This window comes from Aquarana catesbeiana, linkage group LG07 (assembly GCF_042186555.1).
Source record: "Aquarana catesbeiana isolate 2022-GZ linkage group LG07, ASM4218655v1, whole genome shotgun sequence".
NCBI lineage: Eukaryota > Metazoa > Chordata > Amphibia > Anura > Ranidae > Aquarana > Aquarana catesbeiana.
Genome location: NC_133330.1, coordinates 298573901 through 298600305, shown reverse-complemented (window position 1 = coordinate 298600305; position 26405 = coordinate 298573901). Strand labels below are relative to the sequence as shown.

The window sequence follows — 26405 nt, the reverse complement described above, 5'->3', positions numbered from 1 at the left end:
TTAGTCAATGAATACAAATTTATCCGAAGTTATGAATGATCCAAAATAACGAATGCCGCATCTAAACAAACGGAACGGAATGAAGTAATAATAATAAAAAGTTTTATTTATTATTAATATTGCTGTTATTTATTATTAATTCATTACGTTCTATTCGTTTAGATATGGCATTCAAACTTTGGATAAATTCGTATTCGTTACGTTCTCTAACAGTCAAATTTGAATGGAAATTCCAATACCTATAATATAATAGTTAGTAATAGTTAAGTTATTATTAGTTAGTTATTATTCCAGATTTTCGAATTTCGGATTTTTGTTCTTATTTTCGGATTATCTTTCTTTTGAATTTTTATTCTTATTTTCGGATTTTTAAATTTTAAGATTTTAGATTTTCCGAATTTCTGAAATTTTTCATTTTCGGATTTTTGAATTTCTGAACATTCGAATTTATGAATATTCGGAAAAATTAATCAAACTGGTTTTTGTTAATTCAGATATTCCCAAATTAACTAATTTGTTGTTTAAAAAAAAAAATGAATTCGGAACAAAACGAATTGCACATGTCTACGGATTACCATAGCGGAATGAATGAATGAATGAATGAATGATTTGTATAGCGCTGCACATGCGAACTGAATCGCCTCGAGGCGCTTGATCTCTCCTGTGTTGTCCAGCTCCTTAGAAGAGGTATGTCTTGATTTTCTTCCTAAAGGCCTGATGGTTTTCTTCCATGCGGATGTGGGTAGGTAGAGCGTTCCATAGCCGTGGTCCTTGGACTGCGAATCTTCTTTCTCCTTTTGTTTTGTAGCGGGTTTTTGGAATAAGGAGGAGGTTTTGGTTTGAAGATCGAAGACTGCGATTGGGTGTATAGTGCTTTATTTTCTCGCATAGGTATTGAGGGGCGTTTCCTTGTATACATTTGTGGGTGAGGCAGAGGGTCTTGAATTTGATTCGGTTCTTTAGGGGAGAGCCGGTCAAAGCGACCCTGGCTTTGTTTGGCTGTCCACACAGCAGAGCCCCCGGCTGTTGCTCTGATCTCCTGCTAATTTGACACTGTCTTAGGCCGGCCATATACAGTACTAATCTCGGCCCATTCAACAGGAACCGGCCAAGATTCGAACCGTGTGTGAGCATGCTGAATGTACCAAGTTGATCGATCAATGGGTACAAGCAGCCTGCCAGATTCAGTTGCAATTATGCCAAGCGGCTGCTATAGCCACTAGCAATAAGCACTGTCTTCTCTTGGCAGGGAAGGGTTACCCCGCCCACCCCCATCTGCCTTCCGGCAGTAGACAATTGCGCGGCAGGAGGGATTCCCCTGTCAGCACTGTCTATTTTGATGGAGGAATCGTGCAAATTTCTTTCCTGCAGCCTGCGGTTGCAGGAAAGAAATTTACACCATCTGTGTGTGTAGCCAAGTCCCGGGCCTCTCCAGGCCTAATTGTGACCTCCAGAGTCAGGGACAACTATCCTTCTATGTAGAGTGGGTTACGAGGCATGATGGGTGCAATGCAAGGTAGATTACAGGGCGCCAGACACTTCTTGAATGCAAAGAGATTTATTTTCTCTTAACAGACCTGTGGGAGAGAGGGTTAGGGCCAGGACACCCTTTAGTAGTTGCAATGTTAATTAGCAGACTCTCGATCACCTGACCTCACCCAAATAAATAGGTTTTCCCAGCAAGCCAACCGACCCAAGAAAATCCCTGCCCTTTGGCTGAGAGACCCCATTCATTCCTAATCTGCCCTTGCAATACCCTTGTCTTATCTAATGCCACCAGATACCCAGCCATCTAGTGACACAAGAGAGAAGTGCAGCAATTCCAGAATTAGGGTGAAATTAATTGATCTCCTATCAATCGGCCAAGGCAACTATCACTTGGCAGGTAAATTTACTAGCAACCCTGCCTAAACATCAGGGTGCTACATACGGCCAGTCTAATGCCCCGTACACACGGTCGGATTTTCCGATGGAAAATGTCAGATCGGAGCGTGTTGTCGGAATTTCCGACCATGTGTGGGCTCCATCTGACATTTTCCATCGGATTTTCCGACACACAAAGTTGGAGAGCAGGAGATAAAATTTTCCGACAACAAAATTCGTTGTTGGAAATTCCGATCGTGTGTACACAAATCCGACGGACAAAGTGCCACGCATGCTCAGAATAAATAAAGAGATGAAAGCTATTGGCCACTGCCCCGTTTATAGTCCCGACGTACGTGTTTTATGTCACCGCGTTTAGAACGATCGGATTTTCCGACAACTTTGTGTGACCATGTGTATGCAAGACAAGTTTGAGCCAACATCCGTCGGAAAAAATCCTAGGATTTTGTTGTCGGAATGTCCGAACAAAGTCCGACCGTGTGTACGCCCTATAACTATGTACCCTCAGCAGCAGGAGCTCAAATAACACAAACAGCTGAAAGAGTCGCAAAGCACACTTCTCTCTCTCTCTCTCTCTCTCTCTCTCTCTGCTCTGCACATGTAGCTAAAGCGAACTTTCATTCGAATTTCGCACCATTAGTCGGCCGATTTCCGTGCAGCAATAGAATTTGAGTGATCGGGCATGTTGGACATTTTTTTTTTTTTAATAAAAAAATTCTAATCAGTAATGGGAGAATTGTGTTAGAAATCTAATCGAAAAAGAAATGCGCATGAGCAAGAAAAGAAAATTCCTGGAAAGAAAAGAAGATTCCCGGCCACAAAAATCATTTTCTGTAGCAACATGAGCTGGAATTGAAGGCTTGGTAGGGCGAATTTCAAAATGAATGGTGGCACCATCAGATCACAAAACGCACAAATTATCTGATTTTCTAAAGGAAATTTGTTCGGAATTCCACCCATGTATGGCCTGCATTAGTATGGATTTTTCAGTGACAGTGCTCTAATTCATCTACCCCCTCCTCCATTCATAGAAGACTTTTCATTGTGGGAACTGGAGAAGGGGGGGGGGGGGGCAGCATAATTGTCACTTTTTTCAAGTAGCTGCTCATATTAACCCTCACAGCATCACAAGATCAGAGCTTTGAGGGTATCTAGTGGGCAAAGGTTAGAAGATTTCAAGGATCAGAGCAGCCACCCGCACATGGGCGCTCATCATTTATGTAAAGGTCGAAGTACCCTCCCTGGTGCTGAGAAACCAAAAAATCTAAAAACTTCCGCTTTAATGGGACTTTAATGGTCCAATTCAGCATGAAATACTAGTTTGGATGAATAATTCTTGTCAAAAATTAGAACTTTCCTGAACACTGTATATGAAACGAGCAGTCTGTCCTGATGTCTTGCACCAGTCGTGGATGAAGACACTTTATTTAATATGCCTATAAAGCATATTTGTATTAGCAGCAAATATACTGTAACTGTCTGTTAATGAAACAATTCTGTGTAGCCCTGAAGGATCGTGTCTTCTTTGTTTTTTACAGAAGTGGTTCAGTTACTGTAGGGAGCAGCAGCTGTCAGTATCCATTACTTCAGCACCATGGACAGCGAACAGAGACTTCTCAGTGCTGGAGCTGCAAAATCTATATGACTGCAATGTTACTTGCCACCAATAATCAACTTTACCGACAATACATTTCTCTCTTACTGGAAGGCCATGAAAAATAAATGTATTGCGTGTACAGGCTCCTAACAATGTACACCTGCACTATATATATATATATATATATATATATATATATATATATATATATATATATATACACATACATTACTGCACAAAAGTTTTAGGCAGGTGTAAGAATGCTTTCAAAAATATTTTATTTTTTTCAATTTACAAAATGCAAAATATAGGAACAGAAGAAAAATATTTGGTGTGACGACCCTTTGCCTTCAAAACGGCGTCAATTCTTCTAGGTACACTTGCACACAGTTTTTGAAGAGAATCGGCAGGTAGGTTGTTCCAAACATCTTGGAGCGCTATAATGAACTGGATAATGGTGTGGCGCTACAGTACAAATATTATTACTCCTTATCTGATCATATATAAATTCAGACAGGTGAACTATAAAACACCTTCCTCTCTTATGTTGACAATACTGTGAATACTCTACTATCAATGTGATCACCTGTGTAAATACGGATATTTATCGGCGTATAACACACGTCGGCGTATAACACGCACCCCAATTTAAGAGGGAATTTTCAGGGAAAAAAACTTTTTTGTGTGCCCACCTGCAGCCTGTTGTGTGCCCACCTGCAGCCTGTTGTGCGCCCATCTGCCCCCTCAATGCAGCTCACCATATCTCAGGAGAAATCACAGAGCCGTCATCTGTTTTTCTCGCTCTCAGTTGGCAGTCACATACACAGTCCCGCCTCCGCCATCGGCATTGGACCAGCTCCTGTGATAGACAGAACACTGGTCCAATGACGGTGACGGTGGCGGAACTGTGTGTCGGAGAGCCGAGTGGAGAGGAGATGACGGCTCAGTGATTTCTGCCAGCACTCGTCCCCCTTCTTCCTTCCAATGTACGCTGTCAGTGTATAACACGCACCCGCGATTTTCCCCCTATTTTCAGGGGAAAAAAGTGTGCGTTGTACGCCGATAAATACGGTAAATGGTAATAATTACTAGTTTCTGTGCCTATATAAAGTGTTTGGTGCAGACTGTAATGCACCTTATATATCTATATAGGAAGGGCATAAGTGTGAATGCAACACACACTATATGTAACTTTAATGGCATCCCAGTCTCAGTCTTTAGGGTTCAATATTGAGTTGGCCAACCCTTTGCAGCTATAACAAAGGTGTTCTATTGGGTTGAGGTCAGGACTCTGTACAGGTCAGTCAAGTTCCTCCACCCCAAAACTTGCTTATCCATGTCTTTATGGACTTCGCTTTGTGCACTGGTGTGCAGTCATGTTGGAACAGGAAGGGGTCAACCCTAAACTGTTCCCACAATGTTGGAAGCATGAAATTGTCCGAAATGTCTTGTTATGCTGACCTCTTAAGAGTTCTGTTCACTGGAGCTAAGGGACCCAGCCCAACCCCTGAAAAAAACAACCCCACACCATAATCCTCCCTCCACTAAATGATTTGGACCAGTGCACAAAGCAAGGTTTTTCCCTTTTCCTCTTATAGAAAAGCATCCTCCATTTCACCTGGGTTCACTAGTGCCCTAGAGTTTCCAGGTCTACTCTCTATACCCACAAACTATAAGGTGGTCTGGGCGTTCCTAAGATTTCCAAATATTATTTGGCAGCCCAAATTCCCCAACTATCCCTGCTCTATGCTACGTCCGATAACCTGCTATGGGCCCCCCTAGAACTGCCCAATTATGCTTAGAATACTTTTCAAGCCCTGCTCTGACTTCCTCATAAATTGTGCCCCTCGATATTGAGCCCTATCATGTTTCACAGTTTGCAGATGTGGGACTATTATTATTATTTATTCCTTTTTTCCCCCAGGGTTAGATGATTCTCACTTCTCCTGGTGGACCACCCACGGTTTTACAAGGGTGCATCATTTTATAACCACCTGACTGTTCCCAACCTGGGAGGCCCTCCGGGAGACACATGAGATCCCGCAGCAGGAACATTACCATCCTAGACAGCAAGGACAACTTGCCACAAATTTGTGGCAGTGTTGAATTGTAATGCCCCGTACACACGGTCAGATTTTCCGATGGAAAATGTCCGATCGGAGCGTGTTGTCGGAAATTCCGACCGTGTGTGGGCTCCATCGGACATTTTCCATCGGATTTTCCGACACACAAAGTTGGAGAGCAGGAGATAAAATTTTCCGACAACAAAATCCGTTGTCGGAAATTCCAATCGTGTGTACACAAATCTGATGGACAAAGTGCCAGGCATGCTCAGAATAAATAAAGAGATGAAAGCTATTGGCCACTGCCCCGTTTATAGTCCCGACGTACGTGTTTTACGTCACCGCGTTCAGAACGATCGGATTTTCCGACAACTTTGTGTGACCATGTGTATGCAAGACAAGTTTGAGCCAACATCCGTCGGAAAAAATCCTAGGATTTTGTTGTCGGAATGTCCGAACAAAGTCAGACCGTGTGTACGCCCTATTAGTCTGTTAACTTGCTGCACATTTTCACTGGCAAGTTGTACACTTGCAGAGCACTTAAAGCACAAGTTCTAGTTGACACTTTCCAATTTGTAGCAAATTTGGATGGTAAGTCTCTGGCAAGAGCAAAGCTGCAGTAGTGAGTCTACAGCAAGAGTTCTGCAAGTCTACAGCATGAACATTCAGCCACAATGACCCCTGTGGTGGAATGACTATTGCACAACATAACTAAACCAGAACTTGCAGCAGACTTGCAGAAAGTTTACAAAGAAAGTTGATCTGCAGGCATGCAATGTGGATTTGCTGCAATTGTGCAACAAACTTGTGAAGCCTGGCAAGTCTAGCAATAGCTTAGCAATTCATTTTCAAACTTGCAACACAAATGCTTTCTATCTAGGATTATCTGCAATTGCGACATTGGATCTCGTTTCTTCATTATATAGTACTTCCACACACCCGTATCGCAAGATGTCTTTCAAACACATTAGCCACAACTTGTCAGGGTCTCCTGGTCCCATCTCAACACTTTATGCCTCTCTTAACAGTAGGACATCCTTAAAATCCCTTTTCTATGTGGCCCAATGGGAGAGAGATCTTGGTTCTTCCATTGAGGGTGAGGAGTGGAGCAAGGCTTGGAAGATGGTGGCAAAATGTTCCTTCAATATCACTACCCTTGAGGCCACCTATAAAGTTCTCCTGTGGTGGTACTGGATCTCGACTCAGATTGCTCATGCCTATCTTGGCAGCAGTGACAGATTTTTTAGGAATTGCAGTCAGCGTGGGGACATCCTGCATATCTGGTAGTCGTGCCCACAACTGATAGGCTTTTGGTCTAGGGTTTTTGGCCTGCTGCAGACACTGTTTCATGTGACGGTGTGCAAGGACGCCAGGTTGGCTCTCCTACATTGCCCTATACCAGGCCTTTTTGTACCCCAGCAGAAATTGGCTTTCTATCTTTTTATCTCTGCCAAAAATTCCAAACATTTGGTTGCCTTCCAGGGTGTGAAAACCCAGATGACCACCATAAAGGTCAATGAGCAGATGTCCAGTATTAAGGACTCACACTCAAAGTTTTATAAAGTCTAGAACCCCGGATAAGCTATATATTCTCATCCTTACCTCCAACCAGTTATGGTAGTTTATAGGAGTTGCCCGCACCAGTCCCGAGTCTGTGATACCCTCTTCCTCTGATTTTTCTCCTCTCTCTTGCCCTTCTCTCCTTTCCTGCTTTCCCCTCTCTTCTTTTCTTGTTCTTCATTCTTCCTTTCTCTTACTAGATGATATTTGTCATTGGGGATTGTCATTTCTTAGAGGACATCCTGACAATAATAGAGATGTTTACTTTTCTACTAGTCCTCTTAGTTTTGGTTAGAACTCTGCTGAGTTGTTTCGTCCGGCTGTTTGTGCCCAGTTCCGGGATCTGCGATGTGCTACAGGGGTCCTCCCCTTCTCTCTCTCCTGGTGACATGGGGGTTTGGGCAAGCGTCCTGCTGAGCATCGACGATACGCCTTCAGCCCTGTGCGCACTACATCATCTAGTGGCGTGGATGCGTCGGCGCTGTGATTTGATCTTGTGATATGATCTTGGCATCCCACGTGAGGACGGTTGGCGCCAACTGGTGAGTGATGACATACTGCTCAGCTGTGGACGCCTCCCTCCTATTGGCCGCCAGCATGTCATTGGTGGTTACCCACGGTCATTTTGGATTACATTTTACTCCGATCAGCTTAATCAGACACTCTCTACAGTCAATGCTCCTGTGGACTCTGTGCACCAAATGGACTTGAACTGTTCATATAGGAATTGTAGGTACACTTCTGGTAGTCTCTTTTTCCCCTTTTTCTGTTACTTCCTTATTGTTTTTTCTTTCATAATCTTGGTTTATGGTTGTTTTGATTTTACTTATTATCCCCTCTGTTGAGGCTTACTTTATCATTTTTCACCACTTCTCCAACTGTCCTGTATTCTGGCACAGTTTTATTTATTTTTCAGTTCTTTGGTCACAGCACTACTACACTAATTAGCCACCTTATTTTATACCGTAATGCATCATTTTATATAACATTACACATTCTGTTTCATAGATGGGTATGTTGACACAATTCACATATGGGGGTTCATCCCCGGGGACTGCATTATTACAATCCTCAAATTTACAACAATACTTAATATTAATATTTTTATAGACCCCCATTTTATATCTGCTCCTGAAGAGTGGCGACAGCCACGAAACCTATCGAGCTATTAGATGCCCTCCTTGTTTATACAATTCAAGATTGTTATCAATATTACATTGATTATGCATTACTGGAGTGTACCAACTTAATCAAGATTATATATTTTTATATTGTGGAGGCACACAACAATGTGTTTGGTGTTTTTGACAAAGGTTTACAATATGAACTAATATGTTACTGTATTACCTCATTATCATGTTACTTTATATTCTGTATGAAATCAATTTGATGTATTTTACTTTTTTGTCATGTATTATGTATATGTAACATATGTGGTTCTATCTTTTTCATATTACCCACCAGACATAACTTGGTTGTGTCATCTCCCTGGCTGCATGCTTCATATAAAGTCCCAAACCTTCCCAATACTTTTTATGTTAACAGGGATGGAGGCATCTGTTCTATTATGTTTGATGCCTTATATGAAGTCCCAATCTCCCCCTTTCTTTTTCTGCTGATTTAACATTATACATTGCCTATTTCAATTTGTTCTTGCATATGACTTTTTAGCTCCACCCCTGTGTGGGCAAACCGTGAGCTTGTCATGTTTACAATAAATATATTGAAACAGAAAAGGAAAGGTAATTTTAATAACATTCAAATACAATATGACTTGTGTAGCAATCGTATATATCATATTATTATTTTTTTTATTTGCAATTTTTTTTTCTACTCTTTAATTCCATCTCCATGCAAAATTGGTCCCTGCGTGTGTCTATCTGATACCTATTAGGTCGGACGCCATTCTGCAGACTTTGTAATGTCCTCTAGAATTGGTTGGTACGGTATAAACAAATATTTTTATTTGAAAACTCAAGACCGATCTGCTGTTTGGAACAAAGCATCTACCATGCCAACAGCTGTCAATATGAGAAAAAAAAACGGGAATAAAATCCTGCCTTATTTATCAATGCATTGTATATCCGGTATTAGCGGAATAAACGCAGGCTTTGACTTTGTTGATTGTCATTGTATTTGAAGTGTAAAGTATCAGAGGCAGGCTGCAGGCATAAGCTTGCTTCACACACACACCGCCATCCTCGGTGACAGGGGTTTTTGTTTAGCGTACTTAGAGAAGACAAAGGATAAACTTTGAGGATTCTCGGGAAGGGATTAAACACATTTACACAGGTGACAATGAAATAAGTGCGTTTGATGTATTCTTGGAATCTTTTCTTTCAAAATACATTTATATTGTCAGTTCATATTAGTTTGTTTGTGATTTGTTTTCATATAAAAAAAAATCCCTTTAATATGCACTAACTTAGGAATTGTTTGCAGTTGATTTTGTTTGCTTGAGCATAAAATGATATGCTTATGTGCTTAATCCACATCTGTTTCAGTGGAAATGTGTTGCTGTAATTTTTTTGTTTACTTACAATGTTTAACACCTTTATGACAGCAATACACATATATGCGACGGCAGGGTGGGTGGGCCTTAAAGTGGTATGACACCCAAAACTAAAAATGTAATATATTGTAGCTTACCAATCATTAAAAGTAGGGTTGCACCGATAACGATACCGGTATCGGTGCTGATACTAAGCAATTGCACAGGTATCAGCACTCGTTCAAATGCTCTGATACCTGAAACTGATACTTTCAGGCTTGGTTATTTTACCTGTCAGCGGGATTACCCCACTGATAGCTGAAAGGTAAAAAAAAAAAAAAAAAGAGGCAATCACCAGTTGTTAAAGCGGAGTTCCACCCAGAAATGGAACTTCCACGGATCGGATCCCCCCCCCCCTCTGGTTCCACATTGGGCACCTTTCAGGGGGGGAGCGAATACCTGTCAAATCCAGGTATCTGCTCCCACTTCCGGGGAAACTATGCAATGTCTGGCTACTCCTACTTCCCCCCACTGCCTTCTGGGAGACACACAGGTCACAGAAGACAGCAGGGAGCATTCAAAACACGCAGCGCGACTCGTGCATGCGCAGTAGGAAATAAGCTGTGAAGCCTTACGGCTTCACTTCCTGTTTCCCTTAGTAAAGATGCCTATGCCGGTGTCGGCACCTGGAGCCGAGGGACGTGTCGGCTTCGGGTGCTGACATCGTGGGCTCCCTAGACAGGTACCGTATATACTCGAGTATAAGCCAAGTTTTTCAGCACTTTTTTTGTGCTGAAAATGCCCCCCTCGGCTTATACTCGAGTCAAGAACTTTTCTGCAGCAGAGAATGACATTTTCTGAACCGACTTTGGGGCCCCGTATCTCGGGGCCACTTGGTGCTAGGAACCCCAAATTTGGTTTGCAACATATCCAAAGCTGGGGTTCCTAGCACCACGGGGCCCCAAAGTCGGTTCTGAAAATGTCATTCTCTGCTGCAGAAAAGCGTTTGACATTTTCTCTGGGCCACTTGGTGCTACCAAGTGAACTTGGTGAACCCCAGCTTTGGATATGTTGTAGTGCTAGTTCCACTGGGTTTGCACACCAAATTTGGGGTTCCTAGCACCAAGTGGCCCCGAGATACCGGGCCCCAAATTCGGTCAACTATGTCCATCTGCAGCAATGTCATTTCGGGACCCTTTGGGTCCAGAGACCCCAAATTTTGGCTGCAGCTAGGGGGCATCTAGGAACCCTTAACTACCGAGTTTGAAGTTCGGGGGACCTATGGCTGCAAATGGGCACAGTGAGGCATGAAAATGGGCACAGTGAGGCTGTAAATGGGCATTGTTGACCCTCTTTTCCACTTACAGTAGCTGCGCATTTCTCACCCTAGGCTTATACTCGAGTCAATAAGTTTTCCCAGTTTTTTGTGGTAAAATTAGGTGCCTTGGCTTATATTTGGGTTGGCTTATACTCGTGTATATATGGTAAGTGTCCTTATATTAAAAGTCAGCAGCTACAGTATTTGTACTATTTGTATGTCTGTGGTTTTTATTTTTTGCGCTATAAACAAAAGAAGAGCAACAATTTTGAAAAAAAAAACACAATTTTGTACTTTTTGCTATAATAAATATCCCCCCAAAAAATATAAAAAAACACATTTTTTCTACATATTTTTGGTATAAAAAATGGCAATAGGCGTATATTGATTGATTTGCACAAAAGTTATAGCGCCTACAAAATAGGGGATAGATTTATTCCATTTTTAATATTATTATTCTTCTGTTAGTAATGGCAGCGATCTGCGATTTTTATCAGGACTGTGACATTTCGGCGGACAGTGAAGTGACACTTTTTTGGGACCATTGACATTTATACAGCGATCAGAGCTAAAAATAGCCGCTGATTACTGTATAAATATCACTGGCAGGGAAGGGGTTAACACTAGGAGGCAATCAAAGGGGGGGGATGGGAGTGACTAGAGGAGGAGACATATCTTTGTTCCTACTTAGTAGTAACACACCATCTGTCTCCTCTCCCCTGACAGAACCTGATTTGAGTGTTTACACACACACGCCCCGTTCTCACTCTGTCACAAGCGATCACAGGTGCCCGGCGGACATCGCGCTCACCGGGCACACGCATCAGCTCCAGGGACACGCTGTGGGCGCGCACCACCTACAATAGCATCTTAAAGAGCTGACGTACACCTACGGCGATTTGTGCAGCCGTGCCAACCTGTCGCAGTATAACTGTGGCGGCTGGTCAGCTAGCGGTTAAACCCTTATTAACCCTTAATTTACTCTAATCAACCATATTAACTCCTTATTCTCCTTCTCCATTTAAATATTATCTTCCTGCTGATTTTTTTTTCACTTCTATTTTATAAACCATTAATAGTTAAAACTTTTTTTGTTTGCTTTGTTCATTAATATTTTTACACCTTTAACATATATAAAATTATTACAAAAATGTTTTTGATTTCATTTGTAAATAACTTTTCAATGCTTTGTACCATTGCTGACAGATGAAGTGTAAACAAAAAAGTTGTGGTAGGTATCGGTAATTGGTATAGGCGAGTACTAAAAAATAAAATATCTGTACTCGTACTCATTGTAAAAGAAATGGTATTGGTGCACTCCTAATTAAAAGTGGTGGCTGCATTCATTTTCTTTTTTTTGTTTTAGGCTTTTAGCTTCACCTGGTGAACTGACCCATAACATATCTCCTGTATTGGAGTGTCCCCATTCTGCATGAAGAAGCACAGGGGCACCTTTGGACAGCAGCTTTATTAATCTGGGGGGTGGGGAATGTTAGATTTACTAGCATATTTAAATACACTAACACACTGAAGCCAGCTTTCTTAGGATTTCTGCAGAAAATTAAGTTTGGTTTCAAATCTACTTTAATATTGGGTTGAATTAAAGGTTATTTCTGCCTGCACTTAGGATCCAAAGGGCACAAAGATCGATTTAAAGACTATCACAGGTACTTAGAACGTACGTAGAAATGTCTTCACCAATATTGTCTCTTTCCTTTCATTTAAGGTCAGGTCACGTAAGTGGTTGTAAACCAAAAATAACAATTGCCCCATTTAAATTGAATTCTCCTGTATAGAATTCTCTTGTATTGAATTCTCCTGTTTAGAGCTGCTGTTTTTTTGTCTTTTTAAAATGGCAAAATATCTGGTGATCCTGAATTTTTTTTTCATCAAGCCCCACTTGTTTTTTTTTTCCTGTTAATATTAACCACGTCTGATAGCTCTGTGGTAGACAGACATACACAATGCCATTGGGCTGCCCCAGCGACTCCCGGGATATCTGTGTCATTGATCCCAGGAGTCATCGTCACCCACTAATACCCTGTGTAAGATCTGTGTTCTCATGTGGGAGTGCTTGCAGGTCACCCAGGTCTGAGCACTGAATTCTGGGGGAACGGGAGGAGGTCACATTCTCCCCAATACTAGGTATTTCTCATGACAAAGGTAAGTATCAGTAATTGGGGATGGGAGCATAGGCTCCTAAACTTAAAAGTCAAATAAAGCTGATCATAATTGGAGATGAGGTTTGGATTTGCTGCTATTATGGGTTTGAATCAAGATACGTGATCCGTGACCCTTCGGCCCAAAACTCTGAAGGTTTACCATCAGAAATCAGTAACAACCTATCATGCAGTTCATAGTGTTTTTTGGGGTTCATAGTCTTTTCCCCTGGTCAGTTGAGTCACAAGATCAAATTAATTGAAGGGATGGACAACCCAGCCCCCTTTCTATAAAAGCAGTAGCCATATTCTCAGTGTGTATTGAACTTGCTATGCAGAGCTGACAATTCTGTGAAGGGGAGATACTGTTTTTTTAATATTTATTTAATTTTGACATAGGTACATGCCCCCTATGGCAGTACCCATCTTTCCACCCATTGTTTGACAACAGATTGCTTATTAGCTGTACAAATTACCGCAATTGGATAACAGAATTTGCCCTCTCCTAGACCTCAACAGAGTTTAATGCTAAGTTTACCAATGTCAAGCAAGATTGGCAAAACTGTTCACAAACTGAACCCAGGCATTTAGGACTGCGTTGAAAATGAATTATCACAAAAAAATAAATCTTTGCTAATACCTAGCACTCTCCAATGCCTATAGCAACCTTCATGCCTATGGGATGCCTCCCTTCCAGCAAGAATAGTTCCAGAGCAAAGCAGAAAGGGAATTTGTCCAAAGACTGCCTGGCAGCACTAGGGTCATTGGTCAAAACCTGCTTGGAGTTTGCATGTCCTCCCTGTGCCTGTGTGGGTTTCCTCCGATACTCCAATTTCCTCCCACATCCCAAAGATATGCTGGTAGATTAGTTGACTCCTGTCTAAATTGGCCCTAGTATGTGTATGTAGGATTGTGTAGGACATTATATTGTAAGCTCTTTGAGGGCAGAGACTCATGTGAATGTACAATATATATGTAAAGCCCTGTGCAAATTGATGGTGCAATATAAGTACCTGCAATAAATACACTAATGGCAGAAAGTGAAGAAGTACTAAAGAGTCTCTTCTTAATGAAGGTGAAAGAGGAGAATGCAAAAGCTGGCCTGAAATTGATGAACATTAAGAAAACTAAGATCATGGCAACTGGTCCCATCACTCCTTGGCAAATAGAAGGAGAAGAAATGGAAATAGTTATGCCCCGTACACATGGTCGGATTTTCCTATGGAAAATGTGTGATAGGACCTTGTTGTCGGAAATTCCGACCGTGTGTAGGCTCCATCACACATTTTCCATCGGATTTTCCGACCCACAAAGTTTGAGAGCAGGATATAAAATTTTCCGACAACAAAATCCATTGTCGGAAATTCCGATCGTGTGTACACAAATCCGACGGACAAAGTGCCACGCATGCTCAGGATAAATAAAGAGATGAAAGCTATTGGCCACTGCCCCGTTTATAGTCCCGACGTACGTGTTTTACGTCATCGCGTTTAGAATGATCGGATTTTCCAACAATTTTGTGTGACCGTGTGTATGCAAGACAAGTTTGAGCCAACATCCATCGGATTTTGTTGTCGGAATGTCCGAAAGTCCGACCGTATGTACGGGGCATTACAGATTTTATCTTCCTAGGCTCCATGATCAAGACAGACTTCGACTGTAGCCGTGAAATTAAGAGACGCTTGCTTCTTGGGAGGAAAGCAATGGCAAACCTAGACAACAATATAAAAAGCAAAGACATCACCCTACCAACAAAGTCCCATATAGTCAAAGCTATGGTATTCCCAGTAGTAACCTATGACTGTGAAAGCTGAACCACAAGGAAGGCTGATTGCGCGAGAATTGATGTTTTTGAACTATGGTGTTGGAAAAGACTCTTGAAAGTCCCTTGGATGGCAAGAAGAGCAAACCAGTCAATATTGAAGGACATCAACCCTGAATATTCACTGGAAGGACAGATCCTGAAGCTGAAACTCAAATACCTTGGCCACATAATGCAAAGAGAGGATTCTGATGCTGGGAAACATAGAAGGAAAAAGAAGAGGATGACAGAAAATAAGATGGATTGATAGCATCATCCAAACAATGAACATGAATTTAAGCAAACTCCGGGAGGCAGTGGAGGACAGAAAAGCCTGGCGCGCTATGGTCTATGAGGTCACAAAGAGTCGGACATGACTAAACGATTGAACAACAACAACAACAACAGCAATGCTGCAATCAAAGTAAGAGCACTATTACACATGTTCTCTATAACAGTTAAGCTACACCACCCATCTGCTCTTTGCTTAGCAGTATCTGGCTGTGGGCCCCCATCCCAATTTCCCTACACCCGCAGCAGGAATAACAGAGACTGAGCAATCAGTCAGTTTTGGCAAACAGGTTTTGGGTGCACTTACTCTTTGAAATGCTAGTGTAGAGTAACTGTTACGAAGAGAAGAAAATTATATATGTACCAGCTAGCAGTAAATTGTAGATTTCTGTTTCAGTCTCCCAGAATCCCTTGTGGCTCCAGTAATCCTCACAGTCATAGCCTGTCATCTGGAGATTGGGCTGCGCATCTAAGCGAACACTGCAGACATTATGACTGAAAATATAAATATCAATACGGCAACAAAAGCAGGAGATTCTAATACATGGCTTCCACTCTTAGCGACTCCGGGTGTCATTATCGTCTCTGCGCCTTTTGGAAAACCGTATTAAAGGTTGATAGCATTATCGCTGCAAAATAACTTTAAAAGTCTGTAATTTGTAACTGTAGGCTTTCAGCAACATTAAATTGTTTGAAGTGATCGCTGCAAGCCTGACAGGAACAGACAGAACATTTGATAACACAATTTCCATGTATGCCAAACAGGGAAGAGTAAATTGTCGTCTGAAATGCACGGTCTGGATTTTGCTAACAGCGAGTTAACCCTTCCTTACCTTGTGCCAAAGTGGTGCTGCTTGGCAAAACTTTAGCAGCTTTCTCTATACTAGATAGACCCTTTTTTCAAGCATTTTTTCAAGCATTCATCTATTACTTACTTAAAGCAGAACTCCACACAAAACCCACATTTTATTCATAAATGGAATCCTAAGGGTTTCATGATATACAGTAACTACAGGGTTGATTTATTAAAGGCAAATAGACTGTGCACTCTGCAAGTGCAGTTGTTCCAGAGCTTAGTAAATGAGCAGAAGCTCTGCTGACTTCCATCCAATCATGTGCAGGCAATGCTGATTTTTTATTTTCCTTGCACGTGATTGGGTATTCTTTGCTAAATAAAACTTTACCTTCTATACTAAGTGTAGCACACTACCCCCGTAGGAGCTGCTAGTTAGTTAATTACAGTACATGCTGGTTTAACCCCCGCTTCTTCCACCCCGCTGTAGTAATCACAGACACCATTGAACAGTTCAAACAATAACTTTTATTCCTGATTCGGCATTTGTGTTACTTGAATGATGCAAACAGATATAAGCTGCCTCTTGTCTAAGTTGCATGAGTAGTTAGAATCTTCCCTTAACGAACTGGCTCATGCCCCTCTGCAAAGCATGCGGTACTACTGAAATGCTGGGTGTCCCAGGCCTCACCTGCCTTCTCACCTCCAGTCATTTCTTCCCTTGCCAGCTCAAGGAAGTCCAGGAACCCCCGGTCTACTCAGGTTCTTTAATTCTTGGTTGATAAAACCTTCCAGCAATAGAGTCTCTGAACCTCCATGCCTTCCCGCAAAGCTCCGTGGCTTTCCAGCTCTGGGTCCCTCTACCCCAGGCCTTCCAGCCCTGATCCTTAACGTCACATCTTGCTGCCTTTCCACTCTTACAACACCAACTCCCAGGAACATGTGACCCCCAGCGTATATATATGAACCCGCCCTTGTCCAAACAAATGAACCACTGGACCAGGGCCATACACACTGCCTGTCCTTCAAGCCCAGACCGCCTCCTTTCCAGAACATGACTCTGGAGAAGCAAGGGAGGGTTTTCCAGGGTGATGATGAACAGGTGGTCACACCCCCCTCTAACCTACAACTCCACCCTAACCCAAATCAAACCTCCATTTAACCTGTCTTTTAACCTTATAGCACCCACCTAAAGGTGGTGGGCTCTACATAAGCTTTGGAGCAACTGCACCTGCAGAGGGCAAATGCCCTTTGCAAAGTGCACAGTTTATTTGCCTTTAGTAAATCAACCCCTATATTTCTGCAGGTAGCACTATATAACCCAATTTATACTAGCCAGATATAAGGGGAACTATAAGGGTTTTGGGCTGTTAGATTTGAACTTTTTTAATGCTGCCTCCTTTAAAGGATGGCATTTAAATGGGCTTAAATGCCTGGAAGGAGGTGTGGAGATTCTATTATGTGACCTCTATGATTGGCTCTCACAGTGGTCACATGATAGGGAGCCCATGCCGATGACCCCTGACCGGAAGCCATAACCAAGAGCTGTTGGAGGCAGCTGGGTAGTGTGCTGAGAGCTTGTAATGAGCATGTTCTCAGCACGCAACCTCAGTCCACAGTGGACAAATATGTGTGGCAGATGTGCATTTTTTTTGCCACCACATATATGCATTATGCATTGCGTAAGAGGTTTAACTATTTTTTATATGTGATATTGCAGTACCTGTATACAAGCTTTGTTTCAATGTAAACATTAAGCATGACAAGGGGTTCTCAGAGCACTATGAGTTATCTAAAGACACAACACAACTGTGCAGCATGCTTTGCATCCCCTTGTGTCCAGTTTACACATCTGATAAGGGTGGAGTCACTGCTCTCATGACTAATTGGAGTTCTGTAAACATCTGCCTTCTTTTAGCACAGCTGAAAAATAACCTGCATTATGTGAAAAGGAGACCAGAACTCCACCTTCTGGGTGGATAGAAAAATGCATAAAAGTTATATTTTGCAAAATGTCATATTTACTTGAATAAAAAAGCCATAGTTACACTTTAAAGGTCTGAATAATGACTAGTGATTTGTTTGAAATCACTATTGGTCCTGGTGATCATATATCTCTGGTAAGTAATGGGAAATCAAAATTTTTGAATTGTCACAGAAATAGGGGTCTAGGTAAGATGTTCCAATGAGTAAACCTATTCCGATGACAACTGTCTAAGAAGGGATAAAAGATTTCCTCTTACTTCCTGCTGGATTTCTGGGACAGGAAGTGACAGAAAAACTCCTCTATGGGGCACATCTGACAGTGGCCTTAACCATTTCATATTCTATTCACAATGTAAGAAAATGTTTTGTCATTACATATGTCTAATGAATTGCCATCTCCCTAATGTGTGAAGTGCACTTACACTATATTGCCAAAAGTATTGGGACACTTGCCAAATCCCAGTCTTCGTCTGTAGGGTTCAATATTGAGTTGGCTCACCCTTTGCAGCTATAACAGCTTCAACTCTTCTGGGAAGGCTTTCCACAAGGTTTAGAAATATGTCTATGGGAACGTTTAACCATTCTTCCAGCAGCGCATTTGTGAGGTCAGGCACTGATGTGGACAAAAGTCTCCGCTTTAATTCATCCCAAAGGTTTTTTATTGGGTTGAGATCAGGACTCTGTGCAGGCAAGTTCCTCCACCCCAAACTCACTCATCCATGTCTTTATGGACCTTGCTTTGTGCACTGGTGCTCAGTCATGTTGGAACAGGAAGGGGACATCCCCAAACGCCTTAAGAGATCCCTTCACTGGAACTAAGGGGCCAAGCCCAACCCCTGAAAAACATTCCAATGGACACACTCCTAAACCTTGAAGAGTTGAAGCTGTTATAGCTGCAAAGGGTGGGCCAATGAAATACTGAACCCTACGGACTAAGACTAGAATGTAAATAAAGTTCATGTGTGTGTAAAGGAAGGTGTACCAATCATTTTGGTAATATAGCGTACGCAGGGCCAAGGGGGACGCCCCTTGATGCAATGCCATAATTTGAACTGCAGCCACACCTCTCACTTACAGCTTCAGCTCAAAGGAGTTCCATGATTGCTGGCCATGCAGCCACCCTTTACAGGAGGTAGGTGCAGTGCCGACAATACACTGATCATGTAGGCATATACATATGTACACCCGGCCTACCCTTACATCTAGACTAATGCCAGTGTATTTCAGGGCCAGGCTTTTGCTCAGCAGTTCTCACAAAAGTTTCTAAATAATGAAAAGTTATCATAAAACCTAGTAAAAGCAACTAATAGTACCCAGTCTAAAGCTCTAAGGGATTGGGGACACTAGTGTTTTTTTCTGGGTGCAAATTAATCCCCAGAGCTGGTGCTAATCACATCTAAGTAAGCCTGGACGCAGATGGTTTTAGTCCAGGGTAAACTAACCAGAGAAATACAAAGCATCTAGGGCCGTGGTTGTCAACTTATAAGCTAAAGGGGAACTCAAATGCAACCCCTGACATCACCAAAAGGCCACCCATATTGTTCAATATATGTAATGCTTGAGAGGACTATCAGAAACTGCAGACCTAATAGAGGAAATGATGATGGCCAGATAGTGTGGACATGCTACATTTTTGGCTGGAGATATGATGTAGAAGACAATATGAAACTGGGAACATGTTACATGAGGCTGGTAAAGTTCAAGCTAATACTCTAATCAATGTTCCCACTACAGACTGCTGAAGTCTGAGGGCCACACATCATATACCAAAAGGTTGCATGCGACCCTCGGGCTGCAGGCTGGGCACCAGGGATCTAGGGCGTACGTGCTCATAGCAGAGGCATAACTAGAATCTTCAGAGCCCCGGTGCAAGAAACCATAAAGAGCCCCCCGACCCTGGCAGGGGCCCTTTCCTCCGAGGCTGGGGCCCTCAATCTCCATCTCGGCAGCCTCAGCTGCACAGAATGAATGGACATGAATAGCTCTGTACAGAGCTTCCTATTTATTCACATACAGCAGCACAGTAAACACAGTTATTATGCTTTAGTTATGAATGGATACAGTGAGTGTGGTACTGATCACTCACTATGTCCATTCAGAAAACAAAGGCCAGAGTGGGGGTGGGGGGAGCACTGTGAAAGGAGGGGGAAAGTGTAACAAGAAGGGGGCAGTATGATCAGAGGTAGTGTAACAGGAGGGTGGCAGTATGATGGGGGAAATTGTGACAGGAGGGGGGCAGTGTGACAAGGGGGCAGTGTAACGGGGGTAGTATTAATGGGGAAGTGTGACTGGGGGGGCAGTATAACGAGGGGTATTGTGACAGGAGGGGGGCAGTGTCACAGGTGGGCGGCAGTGTGACAGGAAAAGGGTACCTGTGAAGTGTGACAGGAGGGGGGTGTGTGATAACAGGGGGCACTGTTTATGGAGGGTGCACTGTGAAAAGAAGAGGCAGTATGATGGAGGGCAGTGTGACGGGGGGCAGTATGATGGGGGGGCAGTGTGACGGGGTAGTATGAAGGGGGAAGTGTGACAGGGGCAGTATAACGAGGGGTATTGTGACAGGAGGGGGGCAGTGTGACAGGTGGGGGGGCAGTGTGACAGGAGGGGGGTGTGTGATAACAGGGGTTACTGTGAAATGAGGGGGCACTGTGAAAGGAGGGTGCATTGTGAAAAGAAGGGGCAGTATGTTATAGGGCAGTGTGACAGGAGGGGGGCAGTATGACGGGGGCAGTGTGATAAGTGGGGGACAGTGTGACGGGAGGGGACAGTGTGACAGGAAAAGGGTACCTGGGAAGTGTGACAGGAGGTGGGCAGTGTGATAAGAGGGGCACAGTTTGAAATGAGGGGAGCAATGTGATAAAAGGGGGACAGTGTTATGAGGGGGCAGTGTAACAAGAGGGGGGCAGTATGATGAGGGGAAGTGTGACAGGAGGGGGGAAGTATGACAGAGGTTGGCAGTGTGAAGGATTACTAGATCCGGTAGAAGAAGCTTAGAGGCAAGCAGCGTGAGCCAGAGTCAGGGGCAGAGCTAGGGGCAGAACTAGCGGTCCTGGCAACTGACGACTGCCAGAAACACCTAGCTTCGGGCTAGATAGGAGGGGTGATGGCGTATAGCAGAATTGATGCCCTGCATTTTGCTCCTGCAGCCGCTGAATGCCTGCTTCTCCTTCTCTTACTCCCGAAGGCATTCAGCAGCTGCAGGAGCAAAATGCAGGGTGTCGGTTCTGCTATATGCTGCCGCCCCTGCTGCCCCTCTCATCCAGGTGGCTCCATGCTTCAGGGGGCCCATGTGAGAGAGGGGTCACATGGGCCCCCTGAAGCATGGGGCCAGGTTGCAATTGCGACCTCTGCGACCCCTATAGTTACGCCTCTGGCTCATAGCCAAGAGTTCTGTCGCATCTGTGAGATTTATGGATCTGGACGCAGCACCACAAAAGCCAGTGTCAATGAAGGTTCAGTTTTTCGTTTCTTAAGAAAGTGTGCCCAACTTATGATTTTGCACACAGATCCACTATATTTAGGAAATGCCCATGGTTTCCAACAAACCACCTCCAAATGCAAAATACACTTGTGGATAAGGCCAGTTTTGTACGCTAGGCTAAGCAACTGCTCCACTCACTGGTATTCCTTTACAGAACAGTAATGTAAGATGAAAGTACCAAGAATTTACCTTTTACAAAAGTTATTTGCTTACATTTCCCAAGAAGCATTGCCTGGAGTCACCCAACCTGTATTTTGTACTTTAGTGAAATGACTAGCGTCAAAGGCTTTCAGAGAAATAATTATGGCAGCATGAGAAAAAGTGCCTCTTTACTTATGAACCACGTAGTAAGTGCCCTCGCTTCTTGCATCTCAGGAAAGAGATTTTTCTATGCCAGTCTCTAACACCTGTGATTTATTTGCTGATCTTTGCAAAGCAGGGTCATTTTTAACCTATGGAATTGATACCTTCATAATCCACATTTCCAATAATCTTGCTGATCTCTAGCGTAGCTTCTGCTCTCTGGCTGAGGGCGACTGCAATGGATAAACCAAACCAGATAAACCTTGATCTGCATAAGCCTAGTTGATCCCTCACAGGTTGGAAGTGATGTGGAAAAACAAGAACTATCTCGAAGGCTCATATACACTTTACATTAAGATGGTTGCCAAAACCATGTATAAATATTTTGCATCAGTACCTTAATAGGATGTGTAGCACAGGTTTCTGTCATTGCTTATGAACATTTGTTGGGAAGTTTAATAGAATATCATAATGAAGTTTAGATGAGACTGAGAGTTGAGTTGGCTTTGGATTGCTGAACTGTGGAGTGTGTGGATACGGTGATCTGATCTAAACAGAGTATTTTTATTAGAAACTGGATGAAACAGACAAGCCGTAGTATATTTGAGGTCAGTTTCTAAGTCTGCAGAAAATAGATTTGCTGCATGGGAGATTGCTTAAATCCTAAAATGTGTGAGTTGATTTTGTTAGAAATATTACAGACCTCTCTACTTTTGCACTTGTGGTAAAGTTGGTTGAGGTTAGGAGAATATTTTTTGATAGTATTGTAAAGTATCAAAATCATCTGGAACTGGCAAAATAAAAGGAGTCTGGGAGATAACAGGTTGCAAGAATATTCCTGTATACTATCAGAACAATTGCTAATTTTAACAAAATGATACATCACAATTGCTTGTGCATTTCATGAAGGTATAATATCCACTATATTCAAAAGTATTGGGACACCTGACTTTAAATACAAATCAATTATAATTAGTCCAAAGGGTTCAATATTGCGTTGGCCCACCCTTTGCAGCTATAACAGCTTCAACTCTTCTGGGAAGGCTGTCCACAAGGTTTAGGAGTGTGTCTATGGGAATGTTTGACCATTCTTCCAGAAGACCATTTGTGAGGTCAGGCACTGATGTTGGACGAGAAGTCCTGGCTCACAGTCTCTGCTCTAATTCATCCCAAAGGGTGTTCTTTCGGGTTGAGGTCAAGACTCATCACATCACAGTTCCTCCATCACAAACTCGCTCATCCATGGCTTTATGGACCTTGCTTTGTGCACTGGTGCGCAGTCATGTTGGAACAGGAAGGGGCCATCCCCAAACTGTTCCCACAAAGTAGGGAGCATGAAATTGTCCAAAATGTCTTATTATGCTGACGCCTTAGGAGTTCCCTTCACTGGAACTAAGGGGCCAAGCGCAACCCCTGAAAAACAACCCCACACCATAATCCCCCATCCACCAAATGATTTGGACCAGTGAACAAAGAAAGGTCCATAAAGACATGGATTAGCGAGTTTAGGGTGGAGGAATTTGACTGGCCTGCACAGAGTCCTGACCTCAACCCAATAGAACACTTTTGGGATGAATTAGAGCGGAGACTGTGAGCCAGGCCTTCTCGTCCACATCAGTGCCTGACCTCACAAATGTGCTTCTGGAAGAATGATCAAACATTCACATAGACACACTCCTAAACCTTGTGGACAACCTTCCCAGAAGAGTTGAAGCTGTTATAGCTGCAAAGGCTGGGTCAACTCAATATTGAACCCTTTGGACCAAGACTGGGTTGCCATTAAAGTTCATGTGCGTGTAAAGGCAGGCATCCCAAAACTTTTGGTAATATAGTGTGTGCTTAATATACAGTATATTATAAAACTGTATATGTTTATGTTTTAATGGCATGTGTGTTCCTTATTGTTGGTTTTTATATGGGTGGGTTTGATATACTGTAAACCTGTCACTTTGCCCATTTGGACCAAAGCAATAGGTTGTCTTAATAAGACCCTCCCCACCTCCCAGTGATGCTCACTTTTTTCATGCTCCTCTAATGCTTTATTCATCTGCTAGAGCCCATGGAAACACCTAGTACTTCTGGGTATGGGAAATAATGTGACCGTCTCTCCTTCCTCCTATGATATAGTGCTTGAATACTGAGCGGTCCATTGCCAGAATTGTGCATGTTGTGCTCATCAGGTAGGGGAGGCAGGAAGGTCATAGCTTCAAAACAGTAAGAGCTTCAATTTAAGTAAACTTGTCACTCACCCCTCACAAACAAAGCTATCCCTTGAAAGCTAGAATAACCTCCAACAAATGCTGATTGGTGCCTTTCCTGTTTTAGAAAATTGCAGAATAACCCTATGCATTGGCAATGTTGGCACCGAGGTATACTACTACCGCATCCCACAATGCAGCAGGGGAGCCTCTCAATAGGGTCCTGAATTGTATTGTGCCTTATGAAGTTGCAATTTATACAGGAAGCACATAGGGAAGTAACCTATACAATTACAGTACTGGGATAGCTCTAAGTGTAGTCTAAAGCAAAAAGGTCTTCTGCTGCACTGTTCTGTCACCTACAATGTCACTTTCAAGAGGCATATCAAGGCTGGTACATGAAAAGACCACTTTCCACTAACAGTCAGGTGCAGTAATGTCATACACTTTGCCACCAACCAACAACAGATTTTCAGCCATATCTTGACCGCCTTCACCCTCTCAGCTGTAGGTTAGAAATTGCAGTGCTAAATATTTTAAAAATGTACATAACACAAGATGCATAAGGCAACATCTGAGGCAGAAAGATGGGTTCTGAATGAATTGGTTATTTATTTTATATGTACCAGAAAGTTCAGGCTTACAGAAATATATATAAAATAATTTTACAGATAGCACATACCTTGAGTTATTTCTTCCCAGGTCTAACAAAGTTCACAAATCTCAGAAAAATATGAAAGGATACATGTTTCCTCTGTGTAGGGTATTGTGGTATTGGTTCCTCCCAACAGATAGCTATAGAAGGACACTTCCAGAGTGTAACAATATGAAGAATCATCCAAAAGACCTCCTAAAAGCCTTCTACCAGTTCCAGCCTTCATGGTGTCTCGGTTGAAAGATGTGCTGGACTGTAAAAAAAAAAAAAAAAAAAAAAAACTGTCTAAAAATACAACCTTAATTCAATATGTCATAAAACATTATCATATTTCTGAAGCTAGTTTGAAAAATACAACTAAGCACAATTGGTTATAAATAATGCTACTTTCCATAATATCAAAATGAAGTTGATGGCAATGTGAACACTTTTATACGTTATATACTACTTTTGTTTACTCCGATCTACTTTACATAACAGACTGAAAAGAGAGACAATGGTGGCAATTCGGAGAAGGTCAGGGCTGGTGACAGAAACAAGGGACCAGAAGACAGACTGGTTCATTAGAAGATTAGAATATTTAAATGAGAAGAGGCCTGGTTAAATATTCCCAAAATGTAAAAGAATAGGGAGCCAGCATAAATTAGTCTGAACTAACCTCTCTGCAGTGCCCCAAGGCTTATTAATGGTCAACACAGTACTGACCTCCTTACAGTACTCCTGGATAGTGCCCCCATGCTCAGTATGGACCTCCCCATAATGCTCCTACGCTCCATAGTGCCCCACAGTTTCCCTCTTCGTTCAGTACACACACCACATAGCACCCCTATGCCTAAAGTGATGAACCACACAGGATGGCAATTACATCTTCTCACCTCCCCCTGCCAAATAGGGTGCCGGCTCCGTATACAAAATAATGCGAGCAAAGAAAGTCTGGATGACAGCACTCCAAATGAATACCTTTATTGAAAAATGAGTCCATACAACAATCGGAATAAAAAGCACTACAGTTGGTCTTTTTATTCCGATTGTTGTATTGACTAATTTTTCAATAAAGGTATTCATTTGGAGTGCGGCCATCCCGACTTTCTTTGCTCACATTACCCCTATGCATAATACTGATTTCCTCTTAGGGCCCTGGTGCTCAGTTTAGACATCTACAAAATTCCTCAATGCTCAGTACCGACCTTCTCTCAGTGCCCCCATACTTAGTTTGTACCTTCCCATAGTGGCTCTATGCTTTATAGGGCCCTCACAGTGCCCCATGCTTAGTAAATACATCTCCCTAGTGGTCCATGCTCATTGCAGACCTCCCCATAGCGCTCCTATCTTCAGCAGCTGAACCATCTACTTTTAGCTGTTTTTCTCCTGGTTGCTAAGGGACTTTTTAAAATTGAGAATTGGTAACAGAGATTTGTCATTCACTTAATAAGGTACTGCTGTAGTGCATTGTGCTGAATATGAATCTAGTTTCATATCATGCCACAAAGGCTGGTGCAAGCCCACAGTGTGGTATTTGTACCAGTAGTTAGAATCGAAGCAGGCTTTATTTCAGAGCCCCAAACCCACAAAGATCATGCTAGCACCAGTAAAGAAAGTAAGTGGGAGGTATATGCCTGCTGAGAGCTTGTGGCACAGCAGGTTGCCTCTTGTTTAATGCCACATATCATTGGTATGTAGCTATGCAAGCATAAAGCAAAAATAAATGTTCTTTCTCATCTACCATATATGGTCTGAAGTCTACACTGTGCAGTTGAAATTTCTTTTTCCATTTTTATAGACAGTGATTTTCAATCTTATCGGCAGGAAAGCATATTAAACCCCA

General features: G+C 42.6%; 1 protein-coding gene across 3 annotated transcripts in view; it reads right to left on the bottom strand.

The window, feature by feature from the left end:
- The window catches only part of AGBL4 (AGBL carboxypeptidase 4), a 3151866-nt gene that overhangs the window by 203114 nt on the left and 2922347 nt on the right, over positions 1-26405 (bottom strand). For all 3 annotated transcript variants that reach the window (XM_073593575.1, XM_073593577.1, XM_073593576.1), the window contains one exon: positions 24671-24833. In XM_073593575.1, the coding sequence (XP_073449676.1) occupies positions 24671-24833 (163 nt within the window). The remainder of the gene's footprint in view (positions 1-24670; positions 24834-26405) is intronic.